We start from the raw sequence: 17,357 nt of genomic DNA, 5'->3' as shown, positions 1-17,357 counted from the left end.
CTTCCATCTGGTTTCTTTCGCTTGCCTGCTGCCTCCTGCTGGCTCGCTGACCTTGTACAGTAAAAGGGACGAAAACCGCCCACCTGATAGACCAGATTTCCCTGTCCTGCGCGCTCTTATCACACTCGACGATATAACTATCGATCTACGACTAATCACATCACCATGCAAACTCAATAGCGTCCTTGCTCTTTCTCCTCTGCGCTGCGCTCTTCTTGTCCTTTTCTCCGTCTTCTGTTGTTTGTCCTTTTAATATCAACATCTCTTTCGCTGGGCGGTCGCCTGGTAGTTGTCAGGGTCATCTACAACTACTCCCCTCTGGACGGCGGGATAGGACATCAGTTACCTAGGTATATAACTGTCCAGGTATAACTTTTCACACATCGAGCGTCGCACCGTTATTAATACCCTCTCGCTCGACATTTGGCCGTTTGTTGCTGGCTCGACATCGGTGGCTGTTCGATATAAAACGGCTGTTTCCTAGTTGCCGTTAACTAGGTGGTTAGTGGGGGCCATTTGAGATCTGTCTCTGGCTGCCGCCGGCACACCTAACAACACACACACACACGATGAGCCCGCAGTCTTCAAGGGTGATGAGCCCGGATGCGGCTGGCCCATCGTCTTCTCCTCCAGTACTCCCCGAGGGATGGTACGTTCTAGCTGACTCTCTCTATTTCCTTTTCTTTTGCTGCATCGCTAACCGTTGTGCTGCTGTTCTGTTCTAGGCTTGCTCAGTGGGATGGGCGCCAGCAGCGATGGTATTATGTCCAGCCCGTAACCAGGAAATCACAATGGGAGATACCGACCGAACCGTTTATTGCATCAACGTCTTCGACTCCTCACTCTGCTGCCAGTCCTGGGCCCTATCCCTCTCCTCTCACCATGAGTTCCACCTCGCCTGAGTCCGAAGCTACAAGAGAATTGATGGAAGTGAGGAATGCGAAGTGGGGTGGGAATGGCAACTTCGCGGTACGTTGAACCGACCTCAAGTCGCAGTCTTTCTTCTCTTAGCTTGTTGGGATTTTGTTCTGGTTACTCGGGTTGACGGTGGCTAATCTATTGCGTGTTCGATACAGGCTACACAACAACTATCACCTCAGAGCACTTCCCCAAGATCACAGAGGACTCCAGTTGCCGGAGATGGCGTGCCCCATCCACGTTCCTCGGCCCAAAGCACGCCAGTGCATGCTATCTCTGATATCTCTACCCTAGCCAACCAGGACGAGATGATGGTCCAGCATAATAGTGTATGTTTTGATCTTGTTGATATTGTGCCCATCATTGGACTTGGACAAGCCAGCTAATCCAGTTTTCTATTGAACAGCCAAATCATTCGCGGGTTGGAAGTAATACACCCCAACAGCCCATATCTATGGCTGGCCAGGTACAGGGCTTCCATACTACCTCGGGCTCACCAGCCAACCAACATCAACAGCAACATTTCCCTCCTCACCCTCAACCATTCAACGAAACACCCATGCAGAACAGCAGCGTCCCCATGGGCCAACCACCACATGTAAACAGTATACAAATGAACCAGCACGCAGGGCGATTCTATGGAGGTCAGATGCATGACCCTAACGCTCGCTCCTTCTCTGGCCCTCCACAAACCGGCGGCAGATCCCCGGTATACGAACCAGCCAATTCCCAGTAACACCCCGGAAAGTTCCCTTCCCCGAGTCTCTCCAGTGCAAACCCCAACGACCCCCAAGAACATGGAAATCACCCTTCCTAAAATGAAGATCCCTAACGCCCCTCCCGTCTTCCCGTTGTCCCACCGTGAAGCACAGAGGAAAAGACAGTCGGAACGACAAGAATCATATGCAAAGTACCAGGCTGGACCGGCCGGCCAACCCATACCCCCCTCGAGGCCCCCCCGCGGGGAATTACGATCACAGATACAGAGAGCCCGAAAGCTTACCGAGAAACATGCCACCACCACCACCTGGCTTCGGTTCAAATCCTATATACGATCCTCTCATCGACCAGGGAAGACCCGTGTATCAGGATTCAATCCAGGGCCCTCCCGTTGGCTCATACGGAGCTCCAAGACAGCATGGTAGCCCTGGAAATGGGCCATCATGGCAGCATCAACCGCCGCCGCCGCAGCAGCAGCAGCAGTACGGAGGATATCAGTCCGGCATGCCACCTCGTGCCGACTACGTACCACCACCACAACAGCAGCATTATGGAGATGTCGGTGGATATTCCGGTAATTGGGGGAGATAATATTTTTTTGACTTCCATGAGGAGCGAACGAACAAGGAGACGGGGAGAAGAAATAGTAACTGCCCATCTTCGCATTTTTGTAATTTGAACTATCTGATGATATGAACTTGCGCTTCGAGAGCTTCTTTTTTGCTTACTTCCGTAGCGATACACATTGTTCGATAAATATTTTTGAAAAGCAGGACCAAAACCATCTATTATGTTTTTATTTCATATCACTAATTTGCTCCGGCTTCTCTTTATCAAAAATATAAAAACTTGGGAATATTTTATAGAACTAGCGGGTGGTTAACCCTAGTTAACCCTTTAGACAATCAGGCGCTGCCCATAACTAAGCCAGCTCTCTATAACACTAATGTAGCTATCTAAATATTTTGACTAGCCCTTCACTCATATATGGGAATGTCATTTTTGAGCTATTCTTCGAGATGTCATCCAAATATGCTGGAATCAGAGGGTCAATACCTTCTCCTTGGGCACGAACTATCCACTCTCCTATATCTACCTCGTCAAAAACACCCCGTAAATCTCTTCCATATAACTCTTGAAGTCATGCACGGGTACTTTGACGCCACTTGAATGGTGTTGGAACTTGATTGAAGGCGGACAGGATCCCAGAGCGGATGTATAAGCGAGTCCAAGGGTCGCATCTTTGATATTATTGACGACTGCATCCATTGCTGCAAAGTCAATATACCCTACCGTTTCATTCAGCCTTGGAACGCAACGCATGGCAACTGAATATCGCAGGATGGAAACTAGGCGCATCAGAAGGTGGAGCTTGTTCGCTCACTGCTATAAAAGGTCGATGGATGGTCACTCGCCATCGCACACAGCCATTTTCATTGCACGCTGCCATCATATTCTCAAGGAACACTTCGCTTGCCCACTTACTCGCGGTATAGCCTTCGGTGCCGTCAATTGGTGGCATAAAGTTTGAAACGGAGCCTGGAAGCAGGGAAGTACCCCCAGATAACAGAACCACACGATTAGACGATAAGAGGAAGGGAACCCATCGCGGAAGCGCTAATGATGCTAGAAAGTGTGTTGAAAGTACGTTTGGCGTCCGTAGGGATGAATAAGTATTCAGGCAATGACCAGAAGCACCAGCGTGTAAAATAACATCTACATTTTGCTCAAGCTGGTGGATTTCTGATGTGCTCAGGCCTAGCATCGGGGACATGAGGTCGCCTATATACCGCACGACTTTCTCGTCATTTGGGAGTAGATACTCGTCAGCAGGCACTGCAATGCAGTGTACTCGGGCAGACCGGCTAGCGGGTATTAGAAGATATGGCGCTGCGAAACTCTGCCAGGTTATGATGTTGTAAGTGTCTCTAGAATAACACCAAATACATCATGGGCAAGTTTGATTGTGAAATAAAGTTGAGAGTTATCTAGGCGCCTAGAAAAAGACTCCAAACTGTCTAGCATATCCGTTCTAGCTGTCGACCCAGCCGCCATGCCAACCGAACTTAGCCACCGAGACGGCTGGGTCAGGGGGGTATTTTTGGCCCAAGTCGTTCTTAGAATCGTCGCGGCCATCATAATCCTATTTCGACCTAATGACCCGTTCAGAACGACGTGGAAATCTGTCGGGGACGTATTATACGCTGTGTTTGAAACAGAAACACTGGGTAGCCATCCGAGTGGAATTTATATGAATGGGTCTAAGAGAGCAAAGGCTGGGGCTGAATCAGAAGACTTGAGAATGAGAGAGCAGCTATGGTGTGACAGCCTAGGGTATGTGCGAGCAACTGAGGGAGACACGGTGCTTACAGAATGGCGATAAGTCAAGGGAAGAATTCGCCGCTCATATAGCGAGAATTGGGTATACAACATATAATTATGTGTCATTTCGTTCTGATTAAAGTCACAGCGAGGAATTGTGGCCCTGGGGATTTTATATCTATCCATCGGCTGGTAGAAACGAAATTCAAACTACCGTGCTGTGTGGGCGGTTCCGAATAGCGAGTGCATAATATCGGAACTACAGTCTAGATTGAATATTGAATCGGCCACCTAATAAAATGAGTGACATTGAATCGAATATGAGTATATACTTGGGAATTCATCACATACCATAAATCTCCAATCTTCTGTTACGTCACTCATATTGTCCAGCGGCATTTCGTGAAGCGTATCAGTGGAGTTCCCAACAGGGTCCAGGGTAGCCACACCATTAAGAATAGACAGTGACGCTGCGGATGCATCTTCAAGAGCGCCTATTAAAGTCCCAGGAATGTAATCTTCTGTTGGATCTTTCAGAAGTGCTTGAATATGTGCATCAATTACACATATAAGTAAGGTCCCTTGATATTGGTTTCGCCAGCTTCAATACACTGGATAGACCATGCCTTTGCATTTTCCAGCACCGTAAACAGATCTTGGCTTAAAGGTATTGGGCCTAGGCTTTCGCTATTCCGAATCTGTGATCTAAGTTCCGCCGCTATCACTAGAGCAGCCTGAAGCATGATGGTTCGATAAAATCCTGAGCCGCAAGTTGCTAGGAGCGTTGAATGATCACGAGTCGAGGAGCGAGGACATTCATTAGGCCGAGAAGTAACAAAAGGCAAAGTCTGATAAGTGCTATGCCATATTTTAAAAGCAGCCTCAACAGTGACCTTTCTCGTGAATGCATAAGCCGACGATAGGCCAAAAAAGGGCACATGAAGACATAAGAGATATTGTTGCATGATTAAATCGACTGTGCGAAATTCAAATAGAGAGGAAGGGTAAGGACTGCGGGTATAGTCTTGAATAGTCTTACATAAAGACTTATAGCCTGATCGGAGCTCCTTATCAAGTTGAAGAATTACTTCGTAGGTGCACGACGAAAGTGAGGAACCGTGACTATTAAGAAAGGTTATTACCGCTAAGCGCTGAGGCAAAGTCTCACGAAGAGCTATAGAGATAGATGCTTGGGTAAATTCATCTTTTTGTATGGCAGCAGAGTCCTTGATTTGTTTATCGTCAAAATTTCTTGGAGGCTTTGTGTCAAAATCGTCAAGAGAGAATAATGGGGGCCCTCCGGAAGTTAAACTTGACTGAAGGCAAACTTCAAGGATTGTATTCCAGATCCTACGACGCATTTCTGTCACAAACAGGGTATTTCCAGGCTTTCCATCGTCCCCGGGCATTCCATCGGGGTCTTTGTGTAGCCCCATATAGATTGCTCTCCTCAATAAGGTGCCGACTGAAACCCACATCGGATCTCCGTCAATGCCCACCATTTCTTGGGCAAACAGAAGTAACAGATAGGATTGCAATGATTGAATATTGAATCGTGATTTAAATGTAGGACTGAAAAGCCAAGCTTGGGTCTCATATATCCATCTAGTTGCCAGAACGCGTAGCGAGAAGTTCTTATCGTAGGTAACCGCACCAATAGCAAGTACTAGTTTAACTTGAGCTAGGAATGTGATGTCGGGTGCAGTCTCGTCCGCGGATAGGAATAGTGCTTCGTAATCCATCTTGAAGGTTGGAATGTGGAGAATTCGGTATATAGACTCAATTGTCTGGATGTAGCAGTCCACGAGCTCGTCAGACACCTTTTTGGAGGGGAGATCTGACGTGAGACGAATAGGGCCCGTAGGTATACGTCGCGATTTGATAGTTCTGGCCAAAGCCTTGCACTTTTCAACATTGGAAAGAGTGACAGATTGGTCATATTGCAAATGCCGCTCAACAGTCCCACAGATGTCCTCAAACTAAAATTTTCATTATTTGATGTTCGAAAAAGGTTGATTATGGCACGGGGCTTACTAGGGAAATCATATTGATCCAATGACTTTGGCCAAATGAACGTCCTTTATGTGTGATAGCACCGGATATGGCAAGAGGTTCGCTAGGAATACCAGCCCTACGATGGATATGGAAGGTACCACCGATCTGTGACGAGGTCTCTAGTATTCTGGGCGCCGAAATGTAGGCAGAAGAACTCTTCTGGGTATTTGGGTTATAGTTGTACGGTTTGTTTTCTCCAGAGCCAGCCCTGGTACTATTCGTGGATCCTGTGTCATGAGACGGCTGGTTTACCACGACCGATTTATTTGTGGACCCTTCCGTCAGCGAAGGTGGATAGCTCTGAGAAGCAGACCTTCCACTTGATATACGATCCGTGCCCTTTGGGCTTAACCCTGCACTCAGTCTAGTCATAGTTGGCTTATTACTGGTATCGAGGTGTGGTGATACCTGCGTTGATTTACGCTCATAGAGACATGCCTTAGCCCGAGACCGCACACAGTTACTACAGGGCTCCTCTCGGTTGCATCGAATCTTCCTTCTTCGACAAAGAGAGCAAGCCCTACATAACCTTTATTAGCAGTCCGGATGGCTAGTTAATGACGAGGGAAGTGGACAACTTGCACAGGAGGTCTTCGCTGCCGACGCTCTGCCCCAAGCATCGCGACGATGCCACTTTTAAGTCTTCAACTAACTAGTTCTTTGCGCAATCCTGTTGGAGACTTAGAAAGGTCCTGATTGACATCTACGATATTGGGTAGATTTTATACCGGAAAACTCATGAGAATCGGAGGTTATGCGGAGTGGAGTATTTATGGAAGTTCCATTGAACTAGTGGCTGACTCAGAATCTCCAAAGAGTTTAAATTTACCTAACTACCCGTGATCACACCAAGGCTTACACCCACTCATTTTTATTAGAGCTTTATTTAAAATAGGGACAAGATTTATCCATATTTTTTAAAGTATCTATAACTAAATGAATAAATTAGCTAAAAATCTAAAAACAATAGCACTAGACCCCAATTTACTATTATATTATTATAAGCGCCAAGATATACCAAGAATTACATAATAGGGCCCATTGGACCCATTGGGCCAACCCAACCCAAAATCCCAAGAATTCGGCCCGCCCATACGAAAGTCTAAATGTCACCACGTAACCTTCGTTCTTGGTCCGTATCGTTTCCCATTGCCCGAGGCCGTCACCGAGTCGTTAAGCGCCCGAGTCCGAGCCCGAGTGCCGACTGCCGACTTCAGGAGCAGCAAGCCGAAGAATAGATATTACACTTAGCTAGATGATCAATATAAAAGATCGCATATACGGCATGATGGATCGCCTTATGTTGCTTTATGAATATGTGCGAATATAGCTGGATAACAGCTCAATCTTTTAATCTGCATTATAAATCTACAGATAACTTATATATATACACACATATATATATCCTAACCATGGAGAGTGCCGTGACAGTATCAAGGGCGTCTCTTCAGGACGAGGGGAAAGGGGAAGAAATGCCTTCTACGGTTCCCCATTTTGGGGAAGCACCAGATGGTGGAGTTAGGGCATGGCTCGTTGCAGTCGGAGGTTCTGCGATATTCTTCTGTTGCTTGGGCTTCTCAAACTCCTTTGGCGTCTTTACTGAATACTATCTCTCTCATCAACTCAGCGGAGAGTCTCCTGATAAAGTGGCATGGATTGGATCACTATCGGCATTCCTCTTGTTTGCAACGGGAATAATGGGCGGGCCATCCTTTGATCTTCTGGGTGCATGGGTATCCTGGCCATTTAACGATTGCCTTGATAAGTTTTATTTTAGCTGACTTCACAATAGATTATTATACCCACAGCAGTCATTTATATTTTCGCAATATTGATGCTTAGCCTCTGCAACAGTTACTGGCAAATGATGCTTGTACAAGGTGTTCTTATGGGTATCGTTATGGGGTTTCTGCAGTTCCCAGCTTTTGCAGCGGTCTCCCAGTTCTTTAATAAGAAGCGTGCGGCTGCCTTGGGCGTCGTAGTGTCTGGCTCTTCAATCGGCGGAATCATTATACCCATTGCTTTATCAAAAATGCTGAACAGTTCTACCTTGGGGTTTGGCTGGTCTGTGAGAATCATTGGGTTTCTCATTATGCCTTTTATGCTCTTTGCATGCCTTACTGTCAAGGCGCGTCTCCCGTCTCGATCATCTACCTTCTGGATACCTGCAGCATATAAAGAGGTGAAGTTTATCATCTTGATTGTATCGTTATTTTTTATGTTTGTTGGCATGTTCACCCCGCTCTTCTTCCTCCCAATATATGCAGTGTCAAGGGGTATGCATCCTACACTTGCCGGTTATCTGCTTGCCATTACTAATGCATCCTCTACTTTCGGCCGCATTATCCCTGGTGTGCTAGCAGATAAGTACGGGCGCTTGAATATTTTTTCTTTTGGAGGAGTTATCACAGGCATTGTTATTTTTTGTATGAACTCAGCCACAACTAACGCTGTATTGATCGGATATGCGATTACTTTTGGGTTCGTGTCTGGTACAATCATCTCTGGGGCTTCTGCAGCGTTTTCTCTCTGCCCCAAGGATCCCCGAGATATCGGAACATACATGGGGATGGGGATGTCCATCAGCTCCCTTGGTGGTTTGATCGGCCCGCCAGTCAATGGAGCCTTCGTTAATCGATATGGAGGTTTCTTTGAAGTATCAATGTTTAGCGGCTCCATGTGCTTGTTTGGTGGTCTCATTGCCTTTATAAGCAAACATTTCACTACTGAGGGCCTTTTGGGAAAGATATAAAGGCCCTAGAAACCTCACCAGGGAGTTGAGGCTTTTTTTTATTTTTATTTTTATTTTTATTTTATTTTTGCGGAGAGTTGTGACACAGGATAAGTCCAAATCCTAACAGGCATCCATCTATCAGTCTCAAGGGAAATCAGTTCAGCGTGGATAGACTCGGAATATTCCATTTGTACGTCAAGGGCGGGTATACATTAGACTTGTTCTTAGTAACATTGATGCGGTATTTCACCGGGATTATATAAATACCATGCATAGCGTTCTGGGGTGATAAAGCGGAGTTGACGCGGGTTGCCACCGAAGTAAGTATGGCCTGTCCCAGCCATGAAAAGTTCTCCAAGGCAGACAGTGTTCCACGAGAAACTATGCGTGTAAATTTTCCGTTTGGCAACCGCGGGCTATTACGCAAGGTCATGAAAGATGGCGTGGTCACGAATAACGGAACGCCGTTTAAAAGGGGCTCTATAATTTCTTTCCTGGCGTTACCTGCACAGTTAGATCCTGAAAAGTTCAACAGCCCCTTAAAGTTCGACCCTTTTCGATTCTCCGGGAGAATAAAGGCTTCTAATGGGGACTCTAACCCTGTTGAACCTGTGGCTAACAAGTAGTCGTTCGTGAGCACGTCGCCGCAGTATCTTCCCTTTGGTCATGGCAGACACGCATGCCCGGGCCGTTGTCTGGTGGGTTGTGAATTGAAGATGATATTAGCTTATGCCTTGAGAAACTATGACATCGAATTTCCTTTGGGGTATAGAGGTATGCGACCAGCAAATGTCTGGATAGCGGAACTAGCTATACCTCCACCCGGGGTGAGGGTAAGGGTGAGAAAGCGGAAGTCTGACCTGGTTTAAGTAACCAACCAACTGTCAAAAGGTGGAGGATGACATTGAAGCTATCAAGCGAGATATAGCGAGATCAGATGACTTATTAATACCAAAAATCTGACATCAACTATTTAATTAACCCGTAGTTATCTAACCAATTGTCTACAAGCTTATTAATATCCCGTCCAATACACTACTTATCAAGATAGATAACAACCTCTCTCTCAATCCTCGTCGGCAGTGATATTTACCCATTGACTACTGGCTGCAATTTTGGCTGCTACACCGGCCAGCGGCATAGCACTCAGAATGTCAAAGACCGAAATATCACCCCGCATGTTTTTCAGGGCGCGATTCCGAACCTCGACAGCCTGTAAGGAATCAACTGCAGTAAAAGCTCGTTAGACACATCATTTTCTTATAACTAGTAAAGTGGACGTATATGACTTACCACCATAGTCATAGAGAGGTTTTTGAGAATCTATCTCCTCGGGGGGGACACCCATGGCGGCAGCGACCAGCTCCTTGATATTATCTTCCACAACTACAGCAGCCTCTGCCATGCTCGTCGCATTGGACAAGAGGACACCAACATCTTGCGTCGCTTTGCCGTCACTGGCGTCGTTTCCGGTTTTGACGACGCGGAGCTCGAATTTCTTGTCCTTCGAAAAACCCCCAGCGCTCTCGTTGTGCTCAATACGGTCACCTAGTCCCAGCACTATCTGAGCGGGCGCGCTCTGTCCTAATGTAGTAGAGCGTCGCATGATAGCTTGCATAACGACCCCAAGTTCTTTAAGGTTCGTCTGTAGGCCGCGCCAACCGTGCTGGTACCTGCTAAGGTAGCTGGAGAGATCACCAAATTCGCCAGCTGCCGTAAAGTGCGAGGAATCAGAAACCAAGCCGACGTCAATGCTAGTAGCGTTAATTCCGAGATGAGCACGAGCGTGATGTGCTAATGCATCCTCAAAAGTGTTTCCAGAGGCGTAGTTTGCTTGCGCAGTATTGCCGATAACACCAGTAATGGACGATAGCAAAATGAAAAACGGTTTATCGCCAGGCCAGATATTAGCCAATAGGTTTCGTGAGCCTTTAGTCTTGGGTTCAATCGCACGACGCCACTGAGCGAAAGACATGTTCTCGAAAATGCCGTCTTCGAGTACCATGGCTAATTGGATCACACCGGCTATTCTCCTGCCACTGGCTTTGAGGGAGTCAAATAATTGGGCAACACTGACAGCATCGTTAACATTGCATTTGTATGCTTCGGCACGTACAGAACGCTCAGCGAACTTCTGCAGATCATCTTCATTCTTTGAGCCGCCTGATCGAGATAGAAAAACTAGGTTCTTAGCACCACATTCGACCATCCAATTGGCAATATCTAAGCCAAGTGCACCCAAGCCACCGGCCAGTACGTATGTTGCTTGACTGTCAAGCTTCAATTCCTGGTATGTTGCATGCATGGGTACAGAACTTGCATCAGTCAAAGACACGACAACTTGTTCAGCCGATGTATTGTTCGTTGAAGCCGAAAGATTGGTAACCGGCAGTACTGTTAGTGGGGAACGCTCCTGGAAAGTATATTCATTGAATGCTCGCTGGAATAGCTTGCTGATAATACTTGGTCTGCTTTGCATCAATGTAGCCATGTCAATACGCGTGAAAGTAAAGTTGGCTTTCGAGGTCGGAAGGAGAGCTTTGGTGCTTCCGCCATTGATGTCGACAAATTGGCCAAAATCACTCAGGACTGACATGGCTCTAGAGATATGTGCCCCCGATTGTTGGTTGACAACGACATCAACGCCACAGTTGTATGTGATACTTTGAATGAATGGTACAAAGCTGTCCAAAGCAGAGTCAAAGATGTGGTCGGTGGGGATTCCAAATACATCGGATATCATCCCTCGCTCTGCTTTACTGCGGACTAAAGCAAATATATTCGCTCCAACAGCTTTGGCCGCTCGTATTAAGGATTGTCCAACTGCACTCGCTGCGTTGTCAAGCAGCAATGCTTGGCCGCGTTTTAGATGGGCTATTTCGATAAGCGCATACTGCGCAGTTATCATCGGCTCTACAAGAGCAACAGCCTCCTGCGGACCAAGACCTTCAGGCAACGGGGCAACCAGGGACTGAGCTTGCCGGACATGAGTCCTTGCGGCAGAGTGGGAGAAAACAATGACTCGCTGGCCAAGCTCAAATGCCTTGGCTGAGTCGGCTCGACGAGTAACGATACCAACAGCGTGGTGAGCAGAGCTCAATGTTTTGCTAGTTCCAAGTCCAGCGTACTCAACTTTTACCTCAATTTCGTCTGCTTGAAGTGATGATTCCGCCTCTTTGTCTGGGACCCAGATGCAACCTTGGGTGTTGAGAGAATCGCTCGCTTTCAGTGGCTTCCCCGAAGCGCCCAGGGCAGACATAACTGGCTTTGCGGTATTACTTGCTAATTGCAGTTCGTAGTCGAACCCGGCATCCTCGATGGCCCGAGGAATGTAAATCAAGCCGTTGGATTCAGCGTATTCCATTTCTGCGTCCTCGGCAAGAGACGCTCTCCAAACGTTGAGAATCAAATCTACATATAGGCCACTGGAAATATCGGCGGCTGCAGACAGATCTAGAGATGGCAAGCTTGTGACTGGGTATTCATTGCGCAGCACTCGTAGCAAACCCTGGCTTGTTGCAAATTCAATACCATTAGACCAACTTTCCAGTACGCTCCCGTGGGTAATCCAGAAAAGACGTTCAACTGTGGATACGAGCGCCTTAAAGGCGTGAAATTGGTCTTCGTCCCAAGCATACACTAATGGATTGTCAACCTCGAGGAGAGAAATAACAGACTGCCCACTAAGTGAAGCCACGTCGCAGGGAGTCAGTATTTTTTGTGAGACTGACACACTGCAGTTTTCAAGCTTAGCCTGGATTGTTGTGGCAAAAGTACGAAGGGTGTCAGACGGCGATATAGGCAAGAGAAGAATAACAGAGTCAGGTAGCACAGCCGAGGGTGAACTCGTGCTTGATGCGAACAGCACGCCGGTTGTATCCCCAACAAAGTGGCTAACGAGCTTGCTGGCTGGTATAACGATGTCAACTTCATCTGGCTGACTGGCATGGGTAAGACACGCCAGTGGAGCCAGCTTCATGAGCGTTGTAGCATTCTTCGAGACATCAGGGACTCCCAAGCCGATAACAAGATCGTTAGCTTCTGGCGCCAGTGTCTGAAGAAGTTCGTTTTCCGGCAGCCATTCGTTATAGATGATGGTGGTCTTCTCGGTACTTTCACCAAGAGTAGCTCGCATCAATTGGCCTCCCGACTCGGATGTCGCGAGGGCTATGATCTTTTTGGGTCCATATGTTCTGTTCTTTAAATCAAGGAGAAGATCGGTGCTAGATTTGGACTCATCGAACATTACAACGAGTACAGTGTTACTCGACATCTTTAGGAACAACGGGTCTAGCAAGCTGTTGATCAAAGCAGCCGTCTCCCTAGATGATACGAGCTTCGTATGATCCTCATCCCTAGTCACGAAAGCAAGATCGGGAATCCAAGTGATCCTCGCGCAATTTTTGGTGGTCCCCGGCAATATGGAACCAGCCATTTCCCGGTCGTCCCCAGACGTAACCTGACGAAGAGCAAAATTTTTAATAGAAAGCTTTGGTTTTTCCCACTCTTGATCAGAGACAGATAGCTCGGCGGCGATCTCATGGCCGCTCTGTGACAGCAAGCGACCATAGCCGGAGTAGAGCGCTCCAGGCTCTTGTGGTTGATCTCGGGCGATGTACATTTCTTCAATGCTATAAGGCACCGCAGCTTGCTTCACTGGTTGACCGTTATTAAGGGAAGCAAGCATGATGTGGAATATAGAGTCCATGGTTGCCGGGTGAATAACATGCGGCGGCTCATAATGTTTGGGCATTGTAGACCTGGTATCTGGAACAGCTATGGATCCGTGCGAAGCGCCCATAGACGGCACTAACGTGAGGGACACCACATTACGGAAGACTGGACCGTACTGCATGCCGATGGAGTCCAGATTTTTGTAGAATTCGTCAACATTGATAACCATGGAGTCCGCTGTAGAGAGCAGGGCCTTGCGTAAATCCAATTGTTTCTGCCAGAATGGATCGACACGGCCTTCTTCAACTTCACTTTCATCCTTCTCATATACAAGGGCAACGGTCCCAGAGCAGTGTTTTGCCCACGGCGAGCCCTTGGTCATTGAGAAGACCGTGAAGGTCCACGAGTCGGGTTTTATACCGTGTGGATGGAAACTTATGCGGGTCTCCACGGGCAACCCGTCATCAAGAGATACCACGAGTCCACGTTCAAACATAACATCGTTAAATCGGAAACCGTCAACAGTCTTAGAGCTGTCAGCAGTGCGCAGGACACCTTCCAAGGCCATTACAAGCATGCCGGCCCCTGGGTACAGTACGGTTCCTGTTATTGTATGGTCTTCAATCCATGGGTTTTCCGATATACGCAGGTAGTTTCTCCACCGCGGCTCATGGCTATTTGGAGAATCTTCCGGTATGCCCAGAAAGTCACTGCGTTCATGGGAAGGGAACCGATGAGAGCGTGACGTATACGATTCGTGCCAGAAACCTCTTGTATGATTCCAGGGGTATGAGGGTAAGTCGCAAAGCATCTGAGGTGTGGTATTGACTGTTGGGTGCTGGGTAACTGCACCCATATCAATTTTGCAACCTGCAGCCCAAAGTACTCCTGTGGCGTCCAAGGACGTCTCTCTTGCATCTTTGCCACGAACGAGCATGGATGCGTAAGGTGCTGACTTGGCGAATTTGTTATTGCTCGCATCAATGATCTGTCGCAGAGGCCCTTTGAGAGCCGCATGAGGGCCAACCTCAAGGAAACCTCCCCAATGTATGGCTACTGGGCGGGTACTGCCTGAGGCCACTCTCTTATGCTTCAGCAATGCCAAAAAGCCCTGCGAGAATCGCACAGGATTCTGCATATTGTCGACCCAATACTGGGCGCTCAATTCTTCAGCAGAAGAAACCATGGAACCCGTAAGGGACGAATACATGACTGGGCTACTGCTGTCCGACTCATCCCTCTGCCTCGGTGATAATTCGCCAATCATTTCAAGATAGGATGGCGAAACCTCGCGCATGTGAGGAGAGTGGTACGCGGTTGCGACCTTCAGTTTGCGGGCAAATTTACCGTCACTAGAAATTAGAGCCTCCAGCTGGTTTATAGCATCGACATCACCAGAGAGCGTCACACTTGATGGGCTGTTCACGCAGGCCACAACCGCAGACCCCTGTGGGACTTTCTCAAGGTATATCTGAGCATCATCTTCGGAAAGCCCAGCAGCCATCATTGCACCTTGCTTAGAGATAGCGGCAGAGCTGAGGCCGCGGACATAGGCCAGCTTTATGGCGTCGCTTTGGGTCAGAAATGAGGCGGCGTAGGCGGCAGCAATCTCGCCGCTCGAGTGTCCGATAGTGGCTGTAGGTAAAATCTTCCAGGATCGAAGAAGGTCGACCAGTGCAACCTGAACGACTGTGCAGAGGGGCTGGCTATATTCTGGACGGTCGATGTTTGGGTTGGGTATCTTAGTCAACTCTTCATTTGCATTCCACTTACAGCCCAGAGCCTGGAGGTGAGACTGGGAATCATCAATACTTTGACGGAATATGGGGTTCTCAAAAAGTCCCCGTCCCATCGCTGCCCATTGCGCACCTTGACCAGTAAATACCATGACAAGGTTGTCTCCATGACGCTGTGCTCGAGTTGCAGCCGGCAATCCTTGTGATATTTTCTTTGTGAGCTCCGATAGCGAACTTGCAACTGCAAATGTTCTATGTTCGAGATGTGTGCGGCGCAGCGCGAGTGTGTATGCAAGGTTCTCCAAGAAGTATGGGCAACTTTTATCCGTTGAGTCACTTTGTAGCCACGTATTTATGCCCTCTGACACACGCTTAGTCCCGGCCTGGTCTTTGCTGCTGAAGAGAAATAATTGTTTGGATTCGTCGTGGACGGCTCCATTTACCGGTGCATCATCAACGCCAGAATCCGAGCCCGAATCATGTATGGTTGTGTTGTGCCTACCAGCCAGGCCCCTTTCTTGGAGGTAATGGTAAGCATCTTCCAGTATAATGTGAGCGTTAGCACCGCCGAATCCGAATGAGTTAACACTGACACGACGCAAACCTGCTGAGGGCCATGTGACGATATCCTGAGGAAGGGCAAGATTCCACTCGGTCAACTTCAGTTTGGGATTTACCTGTTCTACCCCATACGTAGGAACCAGCATTCCTTTTTCAAGTAGCAGAATTGCCTTAAAAACTCCTGCCAAGCCTGCACATCCCTCTGTATGGCCGACAGTAGGCTTGATACTCCCAATATAGAGAGGAGACTTTCCAGCTGTACGCCTTGCTGCTCCAAGGGTTGAAGCAATAGCGTTTAGTTCAAGAGGATCGCCAACTGGTGTCCCCGTACCGTGGCATTCGAAATACTCAGTCTCCGACTGATCTAACCCTGCATCGGTATAGGTTTGATTGATGAGGTCGGCCTGTGCCTCGGAACTTGGTTGTGTGATACTGGGTGTTTTGCCGTCGGCGTTGACACCAGTACCACGAATCACGGCGCGGATGGTGTCACCATCACGAATAGCATCTGATAGACGCTTGACTATCAGAGCGCCAATACCATCTCCACGGCCATACCCATTGGCGCGGTCATCAAATGTGTGCGAGATGCCCTCGGGACTGAGCATATGCATTGCGGTGAGTTGGTTCATAGTATTGGGGTTAATCATAAGGTTAACCCCCGCGATGAGCGACTATCAGGATCAAATAAGAAGCTGACTATCAAATCACAAGCGGAAATGTAACTGTCTCAACCTACCATGTTGGTCTCTCTCAGCCTAAGCGACTGACATGCAAGGTGAAGAGCGTATAGCGACGAGCTACAGGCTGTGTCAAGCGTCATACTTGGGCCCTTGAGACCAAAAAACCATGACACACGATTAGCAGTCATTGCTCCGCTTAGACCAGTTGCTGCCGGATGGCTGATGTCGTAAAAATCGCGCGTGGAGATCATTTCGTAGTCGTTTCTCATGCTGCCAACGTAGCAACCCGTACGACTATTCATCAAATCCTCGACCGGGATACCGGCTACAGACTCATAATCAGAATCAAACTTTGTTGTTGACCGGCTTTGGAATTTACCTTACCATTCTCGAAACTTTCATAACTCACTTCAAGCAATAGCCTCTTCATCGGGTCCATTGCGGCCGCCTCCTTGGCCGTTATTGAGAAGAAAGGGGCGTCAAAGTGGCTGATGTCTTGTTGAAGGAAGTATCCGTGCTGTGAACCGATGCTGCCTTTTCGGTCCGGGTCTGGATGATACCAGTGACTGCTATTCCATCTATCACCAGGCACTGTACAGTGGCCGGTCTTGACCTTGCTGATCATATCCCATAGAGAGCCAAGGGATGACACCTCGCCAGCAAAGCGACATGCGGCACCAACAATAGCAATGGGTTCCTGTTTATCTGAACAATCCATAGTGCAGGCTTAATGGCGGGTAGATATTATGGACCTGCCAAAAAATACAACAAATAAAACAAGATGTGAGAAGAACAGAGCGTGACTGAAGTTGCGTGTGTGTGTGTGTGTGTGTGTGTATGTGCATCCTATAGCGATGGCCGCACTTATGCCTCTGGATGGCTTGAGCTGGATTCCATCAAGGGTATTATAACTGCATGGTGGCCCAGCCAACTCCGTTTGCTCCAAGGCAGCGC

At 47.9% G+C, this 17,357-nt stretch overlaps 5 protein-coding genes across 5 annotated transcripts; 3 read left to right on the top strand and 2 right to left on the bottom strand.

Moving 5' to 3' along the window:
• Positions 1 to 569: 569 nt before the first annotated feature.
• On the top strand, positions 570 to 2,229 carry MGYG_09030 (hypothetical protein; the record flags this gene model as incomplete). The annotated part of the gene is made up of 6 exons (XM_003173592.1): positions 570 to 649; positions 726 to 969; positions 1,077 to 1,247; positions 1,325 to 1,516; positions 1,548 to 1,828; positions 1,899 to 2,229. 6 exons carry the CDS (start codon positions 570 to 572, stop codon positions 2,227 to 2,229), a joined length of 1,299 nt encoding a protein of 432 aa, XP_003173640.1.
• Positions 2,230 to 3,410: 1,181 nt separating this feature from the next.
• On the top strand, positions 3,411 to 4,021 carry MGYG_09029 (hypothetical protein; the record flags this gene model as incomplete). Its single annotated transcript, XM_003173591.1, has 2 exons — positions 3,411 to 3,556; positions 3,631 to 4,021. The coding sequence occupies 2 exons, from the start codon at positions 3,411 to 3,413 to the stop codon at positions 4,019 to 4,021; spliced, it is 537 nt and encodes a 178-aa protein (XP_003173639.1).
• A 149-nt stretch (positions 4,022 to 4,170) lies between these two features.
• MGYG_03813 (C6 zinc finger domain-containing protein) lies at positions 4,171 to 6,387 on the bottom strand (the record flags this gene model as incomplete). Its single annotated transcript, XM_003173590.1, has 4 exons — positions 4,171 to 4,251; positions 4,312 to 4,502; positions 4,571 to 5,939; positions 5,995 to 6,387. 4 exons carry the CDS (start codon positions 6,385 to 6,387, stop codon positions 4,171 to 4,173), a joined length of 2,034 nt encoding a protein of 677 aa, XP_003173638.1.
• A 1,040-nt stretch (positions 6,388 to 7,427) lies between these two features.
• On the top strand, positions 7,428 to 9,375 carry MGYG_03812 (hypothetical protein; the record flags this gene model as incomplete). The annotated part of the gene is made up of 3 exons (XM_003173589.1): positions 7,428 to 7,780; positions 7,870 to 8,747; positions 9,026 to 9,375. 3 exons carry the CDS (start codon positions 7,428 to 7,430, stop codon positions 9,373 to 9,375), a joined length of 1,581 nt encoding a protein of 526 aa, XP_003173637.1.
• A 440-nt stretch (positions 9,376 to 9,815) lies between these two features.
• Positions 9,816 to 17,121, bottom strand: MGYG_03811 (lovastatin nonaketide synthase; the record flags this gene model as incomplete). Its single annotated transcript, XM_003173588.1, has 4 exons — positions 9,816 to 9,976; positions 10,043 to 16,394; positions 16,460 to 16,728; positions 16,788 to 17,121. 4 exons carry the CDS (start codon positions 17,119 to 17,121, stop codon positions 9,816 to 9,818), a joined length of 7,116 nt encoding a protein of 2,371 aa, XP_003173636.1.
• Between the last annotated feature and the right edge of the window lie 236 nt (positions 17,122 to 17,357).

Source organism: Nannizzia gypsea, genomic scaffold, assembly GCF_000150975.2.
Source record: "Nannizzia gypsea CBS 118893 supercont1.3 genomic scaffold, whole genome shotgun sequence".
Classification (NCBI taxonomy): domain Eukaryota; kingdom Fungi; phylum Ascomycota; class Eurotiomycetes; order Onygenales; family Arthrodermataceae; genus Nannizzia; species Nannizzia gypsea.
This window is presented reverse-complemented; position numbering and strand designations above follow the sequence as displayed.